At 40.8% G+C, this 21,432-nt stretch overlaps 1 protein-coding gene across 2 annotated transcripts in view; it reads right to left on the bottom strand.

Annotated features, from left to right (window-relative positions):
• Window positions 1–485: 485 nt before the first annotated feature.
• SGK3 (serum/glucocorticoid regulated kinase family member 3) overlaps window positions 486–21,432 on the bottom strand; it is a 61,218-nt gene continuing 40,271 nt past the window's right edge. For both annotated transcript variants that reach the window (XM_066626590.1, XM_066626591.1), the window contains exons 5-17: window positions 20,560–20,635; window positions 14,759–14,846; window positions 11,068–11,117; window positions 10,377–10,434; window positions 10,074–10,157; window positions 9,860–9,991; window positions 9,232–9,344; window positions 8,408–8,444; window positions 8,220–8,306; window positions 6,212–6,307; window positions 4,890–5,045; window positions 2,368–2,457; window positions 486–1,472 (exon numbers count right to left, since the gene is read on the bottom strand). In XM_066626590.1, the coding sequence (XP_066482687.1) occupies window positions 1,302–1,472; window positions 2,368–2,457; window positions 4,890–5,045; window positions 6,212–6,307; window positions 8,220–8,306; window positions 8,408–8,444; window positions 9,232–9,344; window positions 9,860–9,991; window positions 10,074–10,157; window positions 10,377–10,434; window positions 11,068–11,117; window positions 14,759–14,846; window positions 20,560–20,635 (1,238 nt within the window). In that variant the 3' untranslated portion in view covers window positions 486–1,301. The remainder of the gene's footprint in view (window positions 1,473–2,367; window positions 2,458–4,889; window positions 5,046–6,211; window positions 6,308–8,219; window positions 8,307–8,407; window positions 8,445–9,231; window positions 9,345–9,859; window positions 9,992–10,073; window positions 10,158–10,376; window positions 10,435–11,067; window positions 11,118–14,758; window positions 14,847–20,559; window positions 20,636–21,432) is intronic.

Raw genomic sequence — 21,432 nt, forward strand, 5'->3', positions numbered from 1 at the left:
CGTTGAACTCTGTCTTCCAATGTCTTCCCATCATTCCTCGCCCTGCAGCCCTTTTTATAGGCTGATAGCAGTTCCAAGTTGTTATCTGGTAGAGACTGAGAGTCTGGCAATCACCTATGCAGCTAGCAATCACCTATGCAGCAGAGGTGTGCAGCAGTGGTAGCATTGCCGAGTGTGTCTATGGAAGCTCCAAATGTGACCATTGGGTGGAAGCAAGATACATGGGACTATTTGCTGCAGGTGATAAATTTCATATGTGTTACATTCCTTTAAGGATTTTATATATTTCCCCTCAGCCACCACCATCCATGCCTACATTATATTTATGAGAACTATGCGCCGCCCCCCCTCCAAAGTCTGTTGGCACCAATCACTCTCCTGGCAAACTGATTGTGATAATTTTGCTTAGCTGTGTTAAGAACTAATTGAAATAAAAATGCATTTCACAAGAAAAGCTTGAATTTTAATACAATCAAGTTGTAACCTATTAGTATTCCAAGTACAAGAAGGAACTTTCCCTTCTATAATGCAGTAATTTTTTCTTCATCTATTTCTTTGGGGAAAAAAATCACTTAGCTTCTTCCACAAGAAGAGAACAGTTACAGTCATTATGAGATGTGTAGCTTCAACAAATTTTTAAGGTTAAATTTGTTCTACTTATTAACCTAGAAAGCACATGTCTAGGTTTCACAACCAGAATGAAGCAAATTATCTGAGTGAAGTGAAGAACAGCTTAATTTTAAGCCCAGCAAGACTAAAGCTGGCACAGTGTAACCTTAAAGTGAACACACAGTATTAAAGTTAGAAAATAAAACTGTAGGGAAAGTGTTGCCGAAGATTCAACTTGCCCTGCCCCCCTCCCAAAATTGAACTGGGCAAACTTGCTATTTTTAAAACAATATACAAAAACAATTGCATAGTAACCTTTCAAGCACAAACACACTGTAAATAGTTACAAAGGCATTTAAATGTGCTAAAGTGTGCTGCTATTAAAGACAGCCAATCCTAGGAAAGTTAATGTAAACTGGAGGGAAAACAGTCAGTGTCCTTGCTTAAAAGGAGTCTCAAATGTTAAGAACAGCTAACTAAAGGTATTTGTTCTAAACATAATTTTTGTGCAGTAGTTGTAACAGTCTCAGGAAGGAATCCAAAATGCCCGGGTTTCTCATATTACAGCAGAGTTTTTGTCAACATAAACATATCAAATGAGGCACTAGTTGCACATATTTCAGAATCTGTTCACAATCAAGACACTTCAGTCCATCTAAAGATGATGTGATGTATTTCTCAACTGCATAATCTTAGCAAAATATGTCTTCAGAAGGCGGTGCATAAGAGAATCCAATGAATGCATCATCTGCTTCCAGGACACTGGCATTTACAATATTACAGTCAGAAGAAATGCAGACTGAATAGGGTACCATCTCTTCTGTAAATGTTGTGTCAAAATTCCTGATATCATCTGGACCAGCCTGGGAAATAAAGCATACATAAATCATCATAAGGAAAAATCTGTATTTTTATATTTCTAATCCCTGAGTGTCAATACAGTTTGTCCCTTGTTATCCGCTGAGGTTCTGTTCCAGAACCCCTAGTAGAAAAAAAACAACAACCAGTGGATAAAAAAACAGTGGAAGTATAGATTTAAAGACCCACTTCCAGGTTTCTTGCCCCTCCACTGCTCCTAATGGAATAAGGTCATGCCTTGGCATCTGCAGGGGTTTGATTCTGGGACTCCCTGCTGATTCCATAAAATGTGTTAAATGAAAGCAGTTTAAAAAAATTAAGAAGTACGTCCCTTTACAATTGTGGTTTAAAAATAGCTTTTCTTACTGTTTTAGAGAGGCAGTCAGCAATTAGAAATGCAAAGGACCCCCTGCCTTTGCTTGACACAGCTGAAGAATGGAATGATCACTTGCATGACTGTTTCTACAACAGTAAGAAAAGCAGTTTTTTTAAACTGTGATTTTAAAGAGATGGATTTTTCCCCTTCTCCAGGGATCACCACATTCCTTCTCATTTGCAGTGGCCATTCATGTTGAGTCAAATCCATGTATAAAAAAATCAGTGTACAACAAGGTTGGACCTGCACTTCCTGTCAAACTGGAAAGATCAATTCCTTAACAATTAGTGTATCTAGCCATTATGATTAGCATTCAATTTAATTTTATTACCAGCACTATCATTTTTGTATACTTTTTCTCCTTGAAGTTATTTGAAATAATGATGAATTTTTTTATACTCTCCATCTTTGAATTCAAGTATACAATGCCAAGTACAATAGAGTCATTACTTTTAACAATAATTCCTTCTTAGTTGAGTTGCTGCATCCTAAATTATTAAGGTGATATGAACTATTGCACTTACCACATTTGGATTAAATGGTGGTGGGATCTTCTTTTGTAGGAGGTCGGTCCAGTTAAGAGATTCAAAGAAGGGGTGTCTTTGAATTTCAAGCTGAAATAAGAGACAAAACATACTGTCACTTAGCACACAATATTTACACTTGTCTCGAACTGTTGGCGCCCTTCATCATTCACAAACTGAATCTTCACACTAAGCTATGATAATATGCTTGAACTTGTTTCACAGAAGGCAAAAGTCCTAAAAAGAGCTCAGTTCTAGGTCTGACAACATAGGATTTTTTAAAGCTTTATTTTATGGAATTTTTAAAATTCTAGCATGTGCTACAATACTTCCATGAAAATGGGATTGCTATAGTTTTACAGGAGAATGTCAGAAATGTTGGCAAAAATTCAACCCTAGCCTTTTTTCATGAAAACAAAACTTCAAAAAAAGTTTAAAATATTTTTGGTACTTTGGGGGGGGGGGAATTGTTAGCATTTGCTCTAAGTATTTTGCTTGCCATGCAAGCAAATTATGCGGAGAATGGTAAGAAGGAGTTCCTTACAGAAACTCCAAAGCCTTTTTGAAAGACAAATTTCTGGAGGAAAAATCTGTTACGGGTTACAAGCCATGATGTGTATGTGCAACCTCCTGATTTTAGAAATGGGCTATGTCAGAATGCCAGATGCAAGGGAGGGCACCAGGATGCAGGTCTCTTGTTATCTGGTGTGCTCCCTGGGGCATTTGGTGGGCCGCTGTGAGATACAGGAAGCTGGGCTAGATGGGCCTGATCCAGTGGGACTGTTCTTATGTTCAAGTACCACTTCCTGACTCCCCCTAATTTTAGTCAATTTCAGTTTACCTTCACCTGGTAGCATTTAGCCTTCTGAATGGAGGACAAGACAAAAATTAAAGCATCCAGGTCCCCATTTAATTTGAGCACTATTTACATATAAACATATGGTAGCTATACTGTAGTATTCCTTAATCCAAGTATGGCAGATCACAAACGTAGTGTATCCTTAGCTCTATACAGGTCGTGCCTTGTTATCCACTGGGGTTCTGTTCTGGAACCCCCAGTGGATTAAAAAAAAAATCATCAGTGGATACCAAATCAGTAGAAAAATAACTTGAAAGACCCATTCCCAAGTTTCTTGCTCCTGCATTGTCGCCCCAGAATGCATTGCATAGATGCTATACCACTTTCAACCACTAAATGAGGTGAATACTGGAATCCAATGGAATGAAATTATAATTATTTAACAAAATAGGAAATTGGATTTTGGTGCTTTATTTCCTTGTTATAAGGCATTCAAAGAGGGACCTCGGTATCAGTGCTGAGTCAAATCAGTGGATACCAAATCAGTGGGCACCAGGGGCTCTCTTCACCATATATTCTATGAACCTGAATCTTAATTTGAAATATATGGGAAGGGCAACAGCAAGGGCCCATCTACATCTCCAACATCTGATGCTTCCCTCTGTGCTGGATACCCCTTGATGCAATGAAGGTTGTGGCAACGGTGATGGCGATTTCTCTGTGCTAGCTATCCCTCAACTTGTTGAATGTTGCTAGCCCCAACAATGTGGTCTCAGAGTTCAGCAGTGGGGAAGGGGATGCTTCACCTGCTCTCCTCCTCCACCTGTCTCTTGTCTTGCCCCAGTCCCAGACCAGCCATCAGGTAGCCTTCAGAGATCTCTCATCATCACGCAGGGTTCCCCCGAAATGGTACCCAAGATGGTAGGGCAAGTGTGGAAGCAGACATAAATGTGTCTGACAATTCTCTACAGGCCAATACTAACACATGTTTGATGTGTTACCAGCACAGTATTCACGGATAATGAGAACAGAGTCACAGATAACAAAAGGTAGGTGGCAATTTTGCTCCTCGCAGATAGTGAAGTCACATATAAAGAAAACTGATTGTAAATGTTAAGTGTTATTATTAGATTAATAATGTACTAAACCTTTTTTTAGTTACTACTATTGTTTTAATAAACAGTGTTTTAAAATTCTGTGAACTACACATGAAGTCAAAAGGAACATTACCAAGTATATATAATTTTATTTAGAGTAAGATGCAGGGGAACTGGCAGCCCAATCTAATCCAGCACAGGTACAGCGGTGCTAAATGCACCTGTGCTGTGCTGAATTCGAGCTGGTTGGAGGTCTCCTTGGAGGAAGGAGACATTTGACCCCTTATTCCAAGTAATACCCCAGTCTGCTCATGGAGCTTCTTGAATCAGTACCAACTATTTCACTGGCACAGATTAGAAAAGTCATGTGTCGGCCTTTTGAGCCTGACAAGGGGATAGGATTCAGAGGAGGTCTCCACTGGAACTACCCCTCTCTTGGGGCAGTCCCTCCCCCTGTTCTGCCCTTTCTCCAGCCTCCTCCCACCCAGTAATGCCCATGGCAACTAGTAGTTTTAAAAGACAGGTCACATTTAAAAGGAAGGGATTTAGTGTGGCTATAGCTAAAAACATGACAGTGTCATTGTATTTTATTTGCTTCTTGATTTCAATGCAGACACATTACATACAAAATCTTCTTTAGCTCCAAGTCTGTTTTGCCTCTCTTTCTCCAAAAGTTCTTCCAGAATAGACCAAGCAGTAAGACTGATGCCTGGCCTTAAATGCAAGGGCTTGTGAAGAATGTTCTCATACATTTCAGCAACATCACGGCAGTAAAAAGGAGGCTGGAGGGGAAAAAACATATAATTTGTGAGGTAAAGTAATTCAGTAGACTTTTTATTAGCAGATTTTATCTGATTACAAAACAACATTCATATTCTCATCTTTTTCATTTTAAATAGAGCCAATGTTCATGTCCATCAGTAGACTTGTTTGAGGTATGCAAATAAAGGCATACTTTGGAATGTTGAGTTCACACCAGAGACTTTGAGGGAGGAGATCAGTCAAGAGCACCCTCTTCAAAGTAATCAGAGTTAACCAACTAGATCTGAAATGCAAACAACTAAGCAATATTAGGAAATCTCCAACACTTATTATAGTAGCAGGGAACAGCTTTGTTCCATTTGGCAGTTTTTGCTATTTATATTTTTGCACAACTCAAATGTTTTCAATGACATTCTTACTTGAGCTCCTAATTATCTTCCCCAGCATGTTCTCTCATTGTCTGACAACTATAAACAAAACTTGTGTCTGGCACAATTAATGAGCCTCTGAAATAACACCACTGTGTATGTTTTTCTGAGGTAAGGAAGCATCTTACAAGAAAGAAAGAAGAGAAATGGTCCCCCCAAATTTTTTTTTAAAAGGACAAAACTATTTTTTTCCTAAATGCTGAAAACAACATTTCAGCTTCTGTATTACAAAAGTCTGGAAAAGATCCATTTCATTATTGTATCATAATAATACAGGCAAATGGAAGTGATGCTAACTGTCCCAAATGCAAATGGCAAATGGAAGTGATGCTAACTGTCCCACACTTTAATATTGGCAGACCTTTCTAGCTTATACCATTCTATTTAGCAATGAATGGCATCATTGCCACTTCACTTGTCTGTTCCATGTGGCTGGGTGACATCATCCATTTCTACTTAGAAAGACAATGATTTTCAAAAACCAAATAGGAGAATTAACAGAACACCAAAAGGAGCACAAGATAAGAATCACATGAGCAGCTAAACATGAAGCCACTTATTCACTAATATGAATCTTTGATGCTGAATGTCATTAGGCAAGTAATTATGCTGCTGGGCAGACTACCAAGTCCAATATCCTGTTTTCAAAGGTGGAAACTTGTCAGTAGGGCAAGAAGGCAATAGCCCTCCCCAACTGCCTCTTAGCAACCAATATTCAAGTCATTGCTTTAGTGTTTGGTGAAACATTAAATACCTACCAGACCATAGAGCATCTCATACAGAACAGCACCAAGGCACCACCAGTCTACTGTGTTATCATAGGGTTGCTTTCTAATAACCTCTGGAGCCAGGTACTGTAGGAGAGGGGAAAAAAAAACATTTGACAAGTGGCATTAAAATATAACTTTGAGCTATGTACGTACATATTATACAAGGCATTTTAGAAAGCCAATCATCTCATTTAGAGTAAGTGATGATGACTGTATGCGTTTTTGTCTTTCACCTACTTCATAAACTCTGGTGGTTTATACATTTTTCACATCTTAGAAAGGTTGGACAAGTGGGTTCAAGTTTCCATTCAGCCATGACATTTATTGAAGGGCATCTCTATGCATCTCAACAGCTAAGTTGTTGAGGTGATAAAATGGGATTAGCTAGTTTGTTGTTCTTGTTGTTTTAGCTACCAGGGATATCAACTTGATTTAAAAAATTAAAGTAGTTTTTAAAATGATACACAGAAATGGAGGTGGAACAATGAGATCTGTGTAGTATATGGTATCAACAATGATTACATTACAGCTGGGAGCATAAGCTGGGCAGTTGAACTTGGTGAGTTTATGGCTGAAGTGAGCTTCGGACCATGGAAGTCCTGATTTGTAGCTCATTCTCTTAATCACTCCACTTCTGGAGCTTTTCCCCCCCCAGTGGGCTTGAGGATCATTCATATTTTAAAAGGAGTAACAGAAGCACTTTTTTGTGTGCTTACTACTCAAATAAGAATGTTCTTTTTGATGCAATTAGTGCTGTTATATGACCTATCTGTACGTATAATGTAAGAAGACCATAAGCAATAAAACTATTACCATGAATTCCCCAAATAAATACAGCCGACAACAGGTAAGGAATTAAAATGGGCCACTTTATTGAATACAACAAGATTGCAACAAGGCAACAACAGGGGTAAACAATACCCATCCCAAGTGCGGGGTTCTACGTGGGGGAAACGGCCCTAGCCGTCTTCATCCCCCAATCTCATAGGGCATCCACCCGACTCCAGGCGTAACTCAATTGTTATTAAGCCCACCTTTCAACGTCGCCTGAAGAGGGTAAGTCAGCCAAACTGCTATGCCTTCAGGTCACCCCTGCAAGGCCCCCAAGTTCAGACAAGGGGCTAGCCAGCCTGTCTCCTCGAGCCAGTCAGGCATCATGGGAGCAGTTCTGGTTCACCCCCTGTCCTTGCTGACTTAGATTGGACACTGAGAAGGTCTTCTGCCTACCCACCCCGCACTTCTACCACCAGTGACCAGGGCGTTAACTAGCTATATTGTAAACCCAAACACGCTCCACAGCCAGTCTGTGGTATGTGAAAACAACCACCATCATAGGGCCAATTTAGATGGTGATTAAAAATTCCTACCCGGCCCTCAGAGAGCAACCAGCTAATCCCAGACTAGCTACAGGGCGGGCAGGTGGGGGTCGCTTGCCAGGAATGGACTGAGCTAACCCCAGTGCATGCGTGCTGGAGGAGCTCATCTGTCCCACCCTCCTTTGGCTAGCCAGCCAATCAGCTGGCAGCCAAGATCTGCTGCTGGCTGACAGGGGGTGGAGAAAGCCTGGCAATTTTTGCTAGCGCGCCAAAGAAGCACACTAGCAGTTCTGTGTTTTTGGCTTGTATCTAAAGAAGCACATGCAGAAGACAACTTCCCTGTCTCCTTCTCTCATAGAAGTCTCCTGCACGCCCGAGGGGCCTCTTCTGAGGATTGGGACAGGAGAAAAAGGGGAAAGCTACAGTGTAGGGAGTTCTCACAAACCAGATGCAAACTCCTACCACAGGAAGAGCTGTATTCATGATAGCGCCCTCTTCCAGATGTTATGGAATTTTCCCTGTTCCATGCAGCCCCTCCCACAACATCAGCAAATTGTAATATATAGTCTGGCCTGTCCAAATTAGCCAATACCACCAATTTTAATGATAAGCCTATGAATTCTTCTGTCCCCCTTCTGTCCTGCAAATACTTAAATAACACTTCAAGGAAATTAACTTGCCTCTGGTGTCCCACAAAATGTTGCTGTGGTGTCAGAAGTAGCAATTCCTTCTTTACAAAGCCCAAAATCCGTTAAGACAACATGTCCCTGAAATGAAAATAGGGATACAACTGTAAAACAATGCAGAGTATTCATTATCATGTTAATGAAAGAACTCTAGGGCAACAGGAAGGATATTTAATGCCTACCAGTGAATCCAGAAGTATGTTTTCCGGTTTCAGATCCCTGGTCACAGAAAGAAGAATAAGAGGGGCTTATGTTAGCTGCTAGTTCACACTATAGTAAGACTTTTGGGATGTAATCCTCTGCACATTTACCTGGGAGTAATCTCCACTGAACTCAATGAAACTTGATTTCCAAGTAGACATGCACAGGATTGCACTGTAAGCAAAGTGCCTGCCACACTCTTATGAAAGATTCTAAAAGAAAATCAGGCCACTGTGAACCTCCCCCCCCCCCAAAAAAAACCCCTATGCTCTGTAAGAGTCAGAAATATACAATAGCTCAGTTCAGACAGCACATTAAGCCAGTGGTTACCAAACGTTTTTGACTGGTGGCTCCCTTGACCTACTGGGCCATTGGCTGCAGCTCCCCATTAGGGCTGCAATCCTATACACTGTATAGGGTGGAAGGTCTTTGTGATGATTCTGTTGCTCCCTGGCAGGTTTCCGTGGCTCCCTAGGGTGCCATGGCTTACAATTTGGGAACCACTGCATTAAGCCATTGCTTTTTCATTAGGTTAAACCATTAACAAGATTCAGTCTCAGTCTCCTGTTATGGTTTGTTCACAACCTGTGTTTAGAACAAGCTAGGATTTGCCAGGTTTAGACACCATGACAAATCCCAGTTTATTCTATACCACAGCAAAAAAATGAAAAGAGAGGGAAGCTTGCAAGCACAAGGATAAAAATCATAGTTTTGCATGACAACTGAACCAGGTCACTGTATTATTAAAGTGCTTTGTGGTCATTCATTTCTGTCTTTAACATCTACACGGAGTTTAAATCATTACCTGTATACAATGTTTATGGAGTGCAGGTAGCCCAATGCACTGGCTATTTCAGCAGCATAAAACCTGGCTCTGTGCTCCAGAAAGGAACGTTCTCTTTGCAAATGAAAGAAGAGCTGTGAACATGCAAAGAGCAAGTCAGAAGAATGTGGTGTTAAAAAAAAACATAATTGATGGTGTCATTCTTAGCAGAAGGTTGCAGATTGTGTTAATTTCCCTATGAACAACTATCAAAACAGTGAAAATAGATTCTCTGAGCATAATTATTCACATCCTTCCTTTAACCATTTCCGCATTTTGCCACATCTGTAACCTTAGCTTGTTGGGCTATGCTAGCTGATAAATGAACAAATAAAAGAATAAAAGGCAGTCTATTTTTCAAGGGTATTTAAACTCCTTCAGTTAATGCAAAAGCTGGTGACTCCACGTGTTGCAGACTGAACATCTTACCCTCCCAAACAGAAGACAATTGGCATACAACTAGTGGCAGACTAGGTAATAAATCTATATGATGCAACAAGACAGCAAGAAATACCTTGTCACAATTTATTATAGCCTCTGTCCTAAACAGTAGCTTCTGTCTCATAGGCTCAATTCTGCCATAAGACAAGAGACCTGAAAACAGACCTACCTCCCCGCCATTAACAAAATCCAGAACAAAGTAAAGCTTCTCCATAGTTTGGAATGAATAATGCAATCCGACTAAAAATGGATGTTTCACATTTTTCAACAGCACGTTACGTTCAGCCATAATATGTTTTTGCTGCAAGGAAGTAAAAGGTCAATAAGTAAATAGGAACAATTTTGTAATTGGAGGGAAAAATAAAATATCTATTTCCTTTTACCTCTTTCCTGTTGAGAACAATTTTTTTCTGCAGTACTTTAACAGCATAGAACTTCCCATCTAGTTTTCGTTTTGCAAGAAGAACCTGCAGAAGAATTTGCATATAGAGTAAAAACCAGTTCTAGTACTAGAATTTAAAATAGAATGTCTTTTTTACTGATACATTAATGATTTCACATTTCAACTTGTCTGGCTTTCACAGTACCCCTCACATCATCATCATCAGATTTTCCCAGTGTGGAACCAATTGAACTTCAAACATAATAGGGTAATAAAAAATACATAAAATAAAAATTAAGCCCACCTTGCCAAAGCTGCCCTTTCCAATAACTTTCAGGAAGTCAAAATCTGTTGGTTTAGCACTAAAACAGACAAAGAGAATCATTGAGAGTAGTAAATGCGCAACCTCCTGATTTTAGAAATGGGTTATGTCAGAATGCCAGATGCAAGGGAGGGCACCAGGATGAGGTCTCTTGTTATCTGGTGTGCTCCCTGGGGCATTTGGTGGGCCGCTGTGAGATACAGGAAGCTGGACTAGATGGGCCTATGGCCTGATCCAGTGGGGCTGTTCTTATGTTCTTAAATATTGTAAAGACAGCAGCCATGATATTATTTTGCAACCCAATGGAAGACATAGTCACAAATTATTTTTCCTCAATACATTGGATACATTTTCCTTTCTGTCCCATTGTTTCCAACCGCTGTTTATGTTCACCAGCTAGGTATCTGTTCCTTTTCAGCCCTACCAAAGAACCACCATTCTGTATAGCTCTTCCTGTTTCAACTGTGGGCTTCTTCACTGTCCTCCTCATTGTTCTGCTGTTCATTTATTTTACTAATATCCTAGGTTAATCTTTTCCCTTTAGTTATCAGAAAACTCACAGGGTACCATACCTGAACACTTCTGCCTTCGTAAACTGTCCAAACAGCAAATATATGCATTTAAATTTTGTCATGATTTTAACAGATCTGACTTATATTTAACTAAAACCTACTGAGGATTTGCAGATGGTCCCAGGTTTATATTCTGTGAGGTAGAGTTTAGCTGTTGAAAGACGAACACAAACAAAATGTCAGATCAAGGTTTTAGGCTTTTTAAAATCAGTTACAAATAACTTTTAACAATGCTGTCCTCTCATAACCTGGCCTTTGGAGTGTACAAAGGTTAATTAATGTTAATACAGGGTTGTTCCTGACACTGGTAGTGAATACACTGGGTGTTAATTGCTCCTTCTCTATTCTGTTTCTCAGATGGTTCTTATTTTTAAACTAAATGGGGGCAAAGTCTATGTCCTCCACATTGCTTAGTGTGCTGACCAGAGGAATATTCAACTTGTTTTGAAAAGAAGCTATGATACTGACAAAGGAAACACAGTGGTAAAGTGATAAAGATTTTGAAAGTGACTGCAACCAATGCTGCCTACATGCCTGAAAATAATTTTTACCTACAGTAGTTTGCACTCTATCTAGTTCCATACAGAAACATTGGGTTTTGGGAAATTCATTCAGTATTTTCAAACTCGTTAGACTTCCATAGTCAAATCATCTAGTTATGCTACTACTCTGACATTCCTTTAATAAACACAGTCACGAGGGCTCTTCGCATTCTTTTTTTGTTCTGAGCATTTCTAATACCCACAGCCTTCAACAACATGGTCAGTTATAAACCATATGACCTCCTGACCATAGGGTAGGAGGTCTGGTCTAGAGGGTACAGCCTCCGTTAGCCCGAAGATAACATCAGAAGGTCGTCAGTTCAAGGACATCAGCAGCTCCCTGAACTGCTGAGAATGGCAAGACCTTGAAGCAGCTGACAAGCCGAGCTGAGTGATTCTACCTGCTCTTGGTGTGAGCAAGAAGCATCATGGCTGCCCTCCATGTGAGAGATGGAGCTGCTTGTCAGCCTGCGTGGGAGAACTGGAGGCCAGAAGTGGGATCAAACCAGGAAGATCCATTCTGAAATGTTGGTTCTTGAAATAGAGAACCTTTATGATTGTAAAAATTCCCTTGAGGGATTTAGAAACGCCTGCCTATGTAAACCACCTTGAATAAAGTCAGAGGAGTAATCTGATGACCAGAAAGGCGGTATATAAATACCTGGTTATTATTATTATGACAAATTACATTTGTCATTAAGTGCGCAATCAACAATCAGTTTCCTCCGGAGCAGCGATGACATTGTGATTGACACAAACACAATGTGATTGACATTGCAGCCTTTATTCTTTTTCTTTCTTGAATCAGCATTTCAGTATCTTGCCTGGAAGATACCTGGCTGCAATGTCAATCACTCCCATGACTTTTAACAGAACAACTCCAGAATAAAACAGTGACTCCATGGCAAGGTTACGTGACGTGCAAGTTACACTCTGCTCTGGAGGAAACTGATTGTTGATTGCACACTTAATGACAAATGTGATTTGTCATCATATGGTTATTGTAATACTAAATAACATCTGTATCATGATTATGGAGTGTGCAATGCACTTAGTATTGTAATGCACAAAAGTATTATCCTGAGGCTCTCCTTACAAAGACCTCAGATCATGAGATAGCTCAAATCATGTGACTTCCAGTTTCACAGAGAAACCAGAAATGGCATTTTTAATGTCTTCTAAGGCTTTGGGAGGCCTGGGAAAGCCCTCCAGAGTCACCCAGACCCAATCCATTAATAACTGAATCCACGGATTATATTACATAGCTATTGCAAGAACCTTAATACAGAAATGCAGCCAGATGCATGTGCACAAATGTTAGTGTGAAGGGGCTACAAATAATTTGTGATCCAACAGCTGAAAGACACAAAGTAGAAGAAGTGTAAAGTGTGTTGATGAAGATACTTAGATTCATTAAAGAATCACCTTTGTTGAAAAAAAAATCTTTCCAGGACTTTATGAGCCTTAAGATATATTTTGAAACTTTTACCTAATTGCCTGCAAGATAATATATACTTGAAATCAAGAATAAGATTGAAGAGTCTAAGCCTTCTTGGCAGGCAGAATCTGTGTCCCTTGTAAGTCAAAATTCCTTTTCTGGTATGACAAAAACCCCACATAATTAAAGAAAATTAGCTTTCTTCTATTATCATCACATCAAGCAGAGCTACGAGATGTTCAGATAAGTAGATGAACTAAAAGCTTTAAAATATTTAACCATCTAGTAGGAGAACAATGGCTGATGTGAAGTGGAAAAGTAAAATCTGACAAATACTTTGAATTATGGTGAAAGTGAAGCATTTTTGTACTTGACACTTCAAAAGTCAAAAAAATCCACAGCTGAATTGATTTCCCCTGAAAAAAATTTCAAAAACATCATGTTCCCCTTAAAAGAAAAAAAAAGGTATTTTATCTTCAGTAAATTAAAGCACAATTCTATGCATGTCTGCTCAGAAGTAAGTATGAGATTGGATTTCAGTAGGATCCATTCCCAAGGAAGTGAGGCTGCAATCTTACACACTATGTGGTAGTAAGTCCCATTAAATGTAATAGGGGTTACTTCTTAGCAGACACGCACAGAACTACACTGTAGGTCTGTTTCATAATGCAACTCTCCAGTTATACCAGCTGATTGGGATAAGATCTTGCTTAAGTGGTCTTGCATCTGTGCAGCCAATCCACTCTCTTACACTGGTGCACAGACATGAATGGTAGAGGAACTAAAAGGTTCAAGTAGGGAAATAATTGGCCAATAGTGTGAGAGTAGAAGTGACCATCACAATAGTGTGAGAGTAGAAGTAGGTAGTGAATATGTCAAAGAGGACAAAGCAAATGAGATTCTAGGACATGATTGAGACAGACAGTTGCCAGTGTGAGGCCACTGGGCCAGATCACTGAACCAGACCAGTTATTCTGATTGGTCTGAGATTGAGTTTAAAGAGGACTAAGTACCCTCAATTTGTTGAGTCTGTAGTTCCTTCTCTCTTATACTCCTGAACCTTTTCATTGCAGTGGTTCTATGCTGTGACTGACTGCAATTAGCTGCAGCATCTCTCTGTTCATTCTACAGAACTGGATCTAAAAAGAAAAGTTGAACAGTTTTGTCTAATATTGGGTTACAAGAGTCTGTGATGGGGTGGGGAGATTGTGGGCTGTTTGAGCCAGCCTACTTTTGTACTGTGTCAGAGAGGGCATAAAATAGGTTATGGTAAATCCTAGGTTCTTGCATTGCTGTGTCTCAACTGGTGCTCTCCATATAGTGTTACTATGGGGGTATTGGTAAGTAACCTTGTGATTGGTGAATGGTAAAGAAGTTACAGCAACAGTTGCTGCTGTTGCTAAGTTTGCTCTTGAAACACTGTGCATGTATGTTTAACTTAGCAAAGAATCCAAAACTTACAGGTGTTGTCCCAACAAGGCAGTGGTCCTCTTCACTGAAACACAGGATGGTTGTTCAGTGAACATTAAAAAAGATATGTAACGAAGGTAGACTTTGAAGAACCCAAATAATTGAGTTCTGTGAAATGTAGAGTTAAAAATTCAGGACAATTGCAGTTGGGGAGACAAGTGAAGCACTGCTTCACTTTTCATTGTAGCATAAAACTGGCAATCCACACTGAGGAAAAAAGAGGAAAGAAAAACGTACTAAACTTGCAGGGTTTTCACATGTAATCTACAGTTACAGCTCACATTTGCCAAAAAATCAGACAATTGCTATCTGAATAGAGAATACCAGCAAACCCTAAATTACCTTTTGACTGTTCCTTTCATCTTCATCTTCAGATGGGTCAGAATGGTGCTTTGGATTGTCCATCTGAAGAAATGCTCTGACATCTGGGCTGAGAAAGAGAGTTAAATCCACCCATTATAAATAATGGTTAGTTTCACCATTTCAACACAAGTAGAAGCTTTTCTCTAAATATATTTAGACACAACATTAGTACAAGTCAATTTTATTTACAGGTCAATTTTTTATCAGGATGCTGCATTGCCCTTATGTCAGTGCTGGAAAGTGGGTTAGGATTGTGCCTTTAAGAAGTCAACAAAACATGTATGACCTAGACCAAATCTTTGTCAGATAATGATCACAGCTGGCATATTGCACTAAGCCTGCGGGTTTTCAAACTCTCTGGGAGTTTGAAACCCGCAGTAAGTCTTTGCGGGGGCAGGGGGCAGGCTCAGGGGGCTGCAGGGACTGGGATGCACTCACCAGTCCCTTCAGCAGCCGTCCCTGTGTGCGGGAGCCCTGCGCGAGCGCCTGCAGAGCACCCCAGGTCAGGGAAAGGGAGAACTGCAGGCACTCACGCAGGGCTCCCCACACACAGGGTCGGCTGCTGCAGGGACCGGAGGGTGCACCCCAGTCCCTGCAGCCCTGTCAGAAGGGAAAGCAGAGCGAGCATGCTCTGCTTCCGGTTTTGTGGAACGGGGCGCAATCACTCCACTTTCACTTTTCCTGACCTGGGGAGCCCTGCCGAAGGTTGTGCAGGGCTCCCTGCACCCCCGGGAGGCTGCAGGAGGCTCGGGCAAGTGCATCCAAGCCCCTGCAGCCCCCCTGAGCAGCACGATCCGAAGGATCTGCCTTCCCCCATCTCCTGGCTGCCCCTGCCCCTTAAGGGGGCAGAGGCCAGGACCCACAGGCTAGGTTGTCGCGACGGCCCAGTTTGAATACCACTGCCCTAAGCTGATGAAGAGGCAACCTGGCCACTGCCATCTCCTGAGAATCCCACATCAATGCAGGCCACAAACAAAACCCATAGCTATGAAGATTGTACTTTAGAGGTAGTGCAGCCTCATCTAGAGAGGTAAATGACTTTCCTCCAGCACTAGTTTGGTCCATCATCATAAACAATTATCTTGTTCAGATTAAGTTTCAACCTATAAGCACACATCAAGCCCCGGGGTTCCCAACTTTGTGGAGTCCGTGGGCACCACAGAAATTCTTAGAAGGGATGCTAGGTGCCACCCCAAGGCCAAGGGGGCATGGACAGGTGCAAAATGAGATCTCAGATAGATGCATGCACCTTCCATTCATTCATATACTTGCACCTTGCAACAACTCAGGCATGCACGCACACAACACACACACACCCTGTTACATGAAAATCCCCTTTTTCCTTAGTTGTGATTTTATATCTGGTTATGTACTATGAACTAAAGTATCATGCAGGTTAAACCTCAACACACAGGTCACAATCAGGTCAAGTCACAAGCTCCACTTCCCTGTGGTTATAGGCATCTTAAATCCACCTCCCTGATCATACATTATAGGAAGAAGTCTGGCATAGTAAATCATTGTTTAAGTGTCTCCTATTCAGTAAGACCTTTATTGGCATAAAATACAGAGAAAGAACAGAACAAGACAGGAATGTACAAAGACAACACAACATAAGCAAAAACATCAGTCACTGCCCAGAGTCCCAGGGCTCTGCCTGGCTATTACCCCAGATAAAAAGGAAGCAACATTATCCAGAGTCTCAGGATCAGGAGTGGACAGGAAAGACTGAAGCATGGTTGAATTCTCCCAGCCCTGCATCCTAGCTAGCAATGGACCTAGAAATTTCTTGCGTGACACAACATGTAGCGGGCAATTAAAAAAGGTATGCATTAAAGTCTCAACGCAATCCCTACCACACTTGCATTTCCTCTCTAAGTAGGGGATACCGCTGAACCTGCCCGTTAACAAGGCTGATGGAAGAGTGTTACACCTTGCCAGTGTAAACGCTCTCAGGGCCTGTGGGCACACCAGGTGGTAAAAGAAGGAGGCCGGTTTCCCAAAACTGACTGGAATGTGAAGATGGAGTGGAGAACATGTGGTTCTGGCGGCACTAAACAGCTCTTGTTGTTCAATATCTAGAATTCTTCCTTTGACAATTCTGTAAGCTGCATTACAACCAATCATACCTAACTCTTCAGTGTCCAGCCCTATTGACTTAATTTTAGTTAGAAGATCAGTGATCTCAATAGGCAGGACTGGATCCGATAATAATTGTTGCATTAGATCAGAAGAGGTGGGGTTAAATAAAATCCTAAACCAAAATTTCAAAAGTCTTAACCATACAGTAGTCCTTAGTCGAATTAACCCTACCTCGAGACACAGGACCGAGTAGGGAACGCACCTGGGTAAGCCCAAAATCTTCCGTAAAAAGGAGGCTTGGACGCGTTCTAGTGATTGGTTAATAACCTTATACCAGACAGGAGAACCATAAAGAACCTGGGAAAGAACCTTTCCCTTAAACGCCTCCAGAGCAGCCGGAACATAACCATTTCCGCAGGTGAAAAAGAAACGGGAAATGGCTGAGGAAGCTAGTTTGGATGCGTTCTGCACTGCCCTGCGATGAAAAGCCCAAGTGAGTCTGTAATGGAAGTTGATACTCAGGTACTTAAAATGCTTAAACTGTTCCATTTTGTTACCATTTCAAGACCACTTAAAAGCTTTCCATCTGTTAGCAAATACCATTATCTTAGATTTAGCATAATTGATCTGCAATTTGTTGGTCAAAAAATACTCTGTGGCACGACTGAGCAGACGTTTCAGGCCAGTCCTAGTACGAGATATCAGTACTGCATCATCCGCGTACAGAAGTAGCGGCACTTGGCTTGCGCCAAGCTTTGGACAATGGCCATCTACTTCCTTCAGGGAAGGGGCAAGATCATTTAGAAATAGGTTGAAAAGCATGGGGGCCAAGACACAGCCCTGTTTGACCCCTTTGTTAGTGATGATGGAGTGAGTTAGATTCCCCCTCCAGGAGCATCTAACCCTACACGAGGTATTTAGATGGAGGGACCTAATCAGCAGCAGTAATCTTTTATCAATCCCCATGTCTTCCAACTTGGCCCAAAGAAGCTCCCTATCCACAGAATCAAAGGCACCTTTCAAATCAAGAAAGGCTACATAAAGACGGGCCTTACATATCCTGACCTGCTTATAGGCCAAATGAGACAGGATCAGGCAATTATCCAAAGTTGATTTGCCCCGACAGAAGCCAGATTGCTCGGGGCCTAAGATGCCTTGCGAAGTAACCCAGAGAGTGAGTTTATTGCAAAGATATTTAGCATAGATCTTACCTAGTACAGAAAGCAAACTAACAGGCCGAAAGTTTCCTGGTATGGTAGGGTCACCCTTTTTATGAATAGGCACGACTGTTGCTGTCTCCTATTCATTGTATTGTTTTAACCCAGTCTCCTACATTACTGTATTCATTGTATTGTTTAACTCAATAACTGCTTAAGTACCATATGCAAAATTGAACTGCCTTCCTGGGTTGCCCATTCATTGTATTGTTTAAGTTCCCCCAGCTAGGAAGCCAGCCATTAGACCCCACTGAATTTTGCTGATAAGGGACATCCTGATCTTTTCAATGTTTACCTGCTGGATGGTGGTAAGGAAGTTACCATTCAGCTCAGCAGAGTCAGAAAACCCCTTTTATGAGAGGGCTTTGGCCCACAACTCTCTCTCTGGCCCCCCGTCCAAGGACACTACACATCTGTGTTGTGTCAGAGGGTCCTCTACACAGGACTCTACCCCCCCAGCTGCTCTACAGAAAAGGTAACTATCTGGCGCCTGAAACTCTTTCCTTCTCCCCCCCTTTCTCCCCTTCTCTCCCCATCTTTAGTTAGCAACTGGGTTCGGCAGACCAGGGACCCCTAAAATCCTTCCCTACAACCTTTCCCTTTTCTAATTTCCTCGGATGCACCAAATACTTTTTACACGCAACCACCATGAAAGCTAGGTACACTGGATTCAAGTACTAGAACCAAGGAACATATACTTATTAATTATTATTATTATTATTATTATTAACAGTATTTATATACCACTTTTCAACTAAAAGTTCACAAAGCGGTTTACAGAGAAAAATAACTAAATGGCTCCCTGTCCCAAAAGGGCTCACAATCTAAAAAGATGCAAATGAATACCAGCAGACAGCCACTAGAACAGACAGTGCTGGGGTGAGGTGGGCCAGTTACTCTCCCCCTGCTAAAAAAAGGAGCACCCACTTGAAAAAGTGCCTCTTACCCAATTAGCAGGGGTTAAGGGAAAAACTTACCATTTTTCCATGTGCATTATGTTTAACTTTGTGCTTTTGTAATAAAACTATAATCTTTTATTAAAAGTTATCTTTCTCCCAGTCTCCTCTTTAAGCTAAAGGGAATTTCTCTGCATTACGCTGCCTTGTTATCCAGCCTGCGATCCTGAGGTTCCAAAAAGGGTAGTGTAATAATTCCCGCTAAACAAAACAGCCCTTTTGGTAACAACCCCTTCCTTGTATTAATCCTGCACAGCCCCCACTTTTCCCACCATCTTCTCACTCTGCATCACCTATCCTGCTTCACATGCTGCTCTTTGAAGCTCTGGTTGACCTAGCACATGCTTGCATATTGGGGAGGAGGAAGCAGAAGAGGATCTGTGGGCAAGAGCAAAGGGAGATGTTTTGCCTTCTAGTATCCTCTGTTCTCCAAACTCTTCCTTTCACAATACAGGTGAGGAGGTGGCTAGACTGTGACAACAGCAGCTGTACTAGCAGGTGCTATCAGACACCTCCATGAGTACACCATGTTGAGGATCCCTAATCTAGTCCATAATGGCATTCAGAGACTAAAACAGTGCTTCTGAATTAGATGATATCAAGAGTATGGAGGATATTGCAATCTAAACTGCATGACCATTCCTCCTAGCAGCTGTGCACAATGTGAAAAAGGACTGGGGAAAAATGGAAACCCACAGATTGTATAGTATGCTATATTAACTGGTTGGGTAGAAGCAAAATTGTTCCTAAACAGTGCCTCCAATTACCATCCATCTCAGGTTATCCAGAAGAAGGTAATCAATTAAAAATAATAAACTCCACTGAAATGTGAAGAAGAATGATCTTAATCATACTTCCTTTGATCAATTCTGTCAATCAGATTCAGAGACGTTTTTAAGAAGTCATGATATTCATATAGACTTTTAAAAGCCAAAGTTTCCATTGTAGCAATTATAATGTATTATGGCTTCTCAAGTTCTGATCCTTCAGCAGTTTTATAGCTTACTAGAAAAATATGTATGTATGTATTTTTGTTCACAACAACATGATCCAGATTAGAAACTTGGTTTGTTGTATAATGATTTAGATTTATACCTAATTGCATGGGCTAGTCTCAAGGATACTAAGGTTTGGATGACAACATAATAATGTATTATATTTAGGATTCTAACAGTGCAATCCTATCATGCTCACTCAGAAGGAAGATTACTGGCACTTACTCCTAGGAAGTGTGTACAGGATTGCAGCCTAAACCAGTAAATTCAGTACAGTAGCCCCGTAAAAGTGAATGGCTTATATAAGACTTACATAGGTGAATCAAACAAAGATGCCCAATAAATCTGTTTCTAACCATGGTCAAACAGATGACCCTGGAAATCTTCTGGTAGTGTGAATGATCTGGTAATCAGAGGCATAGTATAAAAATCCCCTTTACATTGGTCTATTTAGAAACAATTTGTGGATTATTGCTTCCATTACCATTTGTCACGTATCTTATTTAATATAAAAAACTAAATACACTTACTGATTGCATAGTTCTGGTTGCCGTACTAAATTCTGAATGAATTCATTCAGCCCTGCTCTCCTCTGTTTAATGAAATCTGTTTTAAACAAAAATTAGAATTTGTGTTTTAAAATTTTACACATGATTGAGAAGGTCAGAACAGTTTAAGACATACATTCGACCACATCAGAGTATATGTGCTGGTTGTTGATAGAACTGCTAAGAAATAATAAATAATAATAGCTTTATTTTTACCCTGCCTTTCTCCCCGAAGGGACTCAAGGCATCTTACAACAGGTTAAAACAGATTAAAAACACAATTTAAAAACAGTTAAAAGCATATTCACACATATCATAAAAACAGTAGTCAGATAAAAAAGTAGTAAAAAGGTAAAAAGAGCATAGAGCAGCAAGTCATAAAAGAATCAGGCCTGTAAAAAATTAAAAGATGTTAAAAAGGCCAAGAACTCAGAAGGCTTGTTTAAACAGAAGGGTCTTCAGGCCTCGCCGAAACGTCTCAAGAGAGGGAGCCATTCTTAAATCAAGGGGAATGGAATAGCGTTGGTGCCACTACTGAGAAGGTCCTATTTCTAGCCGCCAACCCACATACCTCCCTAGGCGGCGGCACTTGTAAAAAGGCCTTCTCTGATGACCTAAGAGGACGAGCTGGATTGTACGGAAAAATATGCAACCCTTGTTATCAACATCTTTACAGAATCCACAACAGACCAGTATATCCCACATAACGTAACAAATGTGTGATACTGATGTGTGCAGAACATGCTGCAGTAAACACTACCATTCTGTTGCTGTTGTTGTTGATTACAACAACAAAACTTTTGATTTTTAATGCACTTGTATTGGCAGAGTTCTAGTGGTTAACAATGTCTTGAT

The sequence above is a fragment of the Tiliqua scincoides genome, chromosome 4 (assembly GCF_035046505.1).
Source record: "Tiliqua scincoides isolate rTilSci1 chromosome 4, rTilSci1.hap2, whole genome shotgun sequence".
Taxonomy (NCBI): domain Eukaryota; kingdom Metazoa; phylum Chordata; class Lepidosauria; order Squamata; family Scincidae; genus Tiliqua; species Tiliqua scincoides.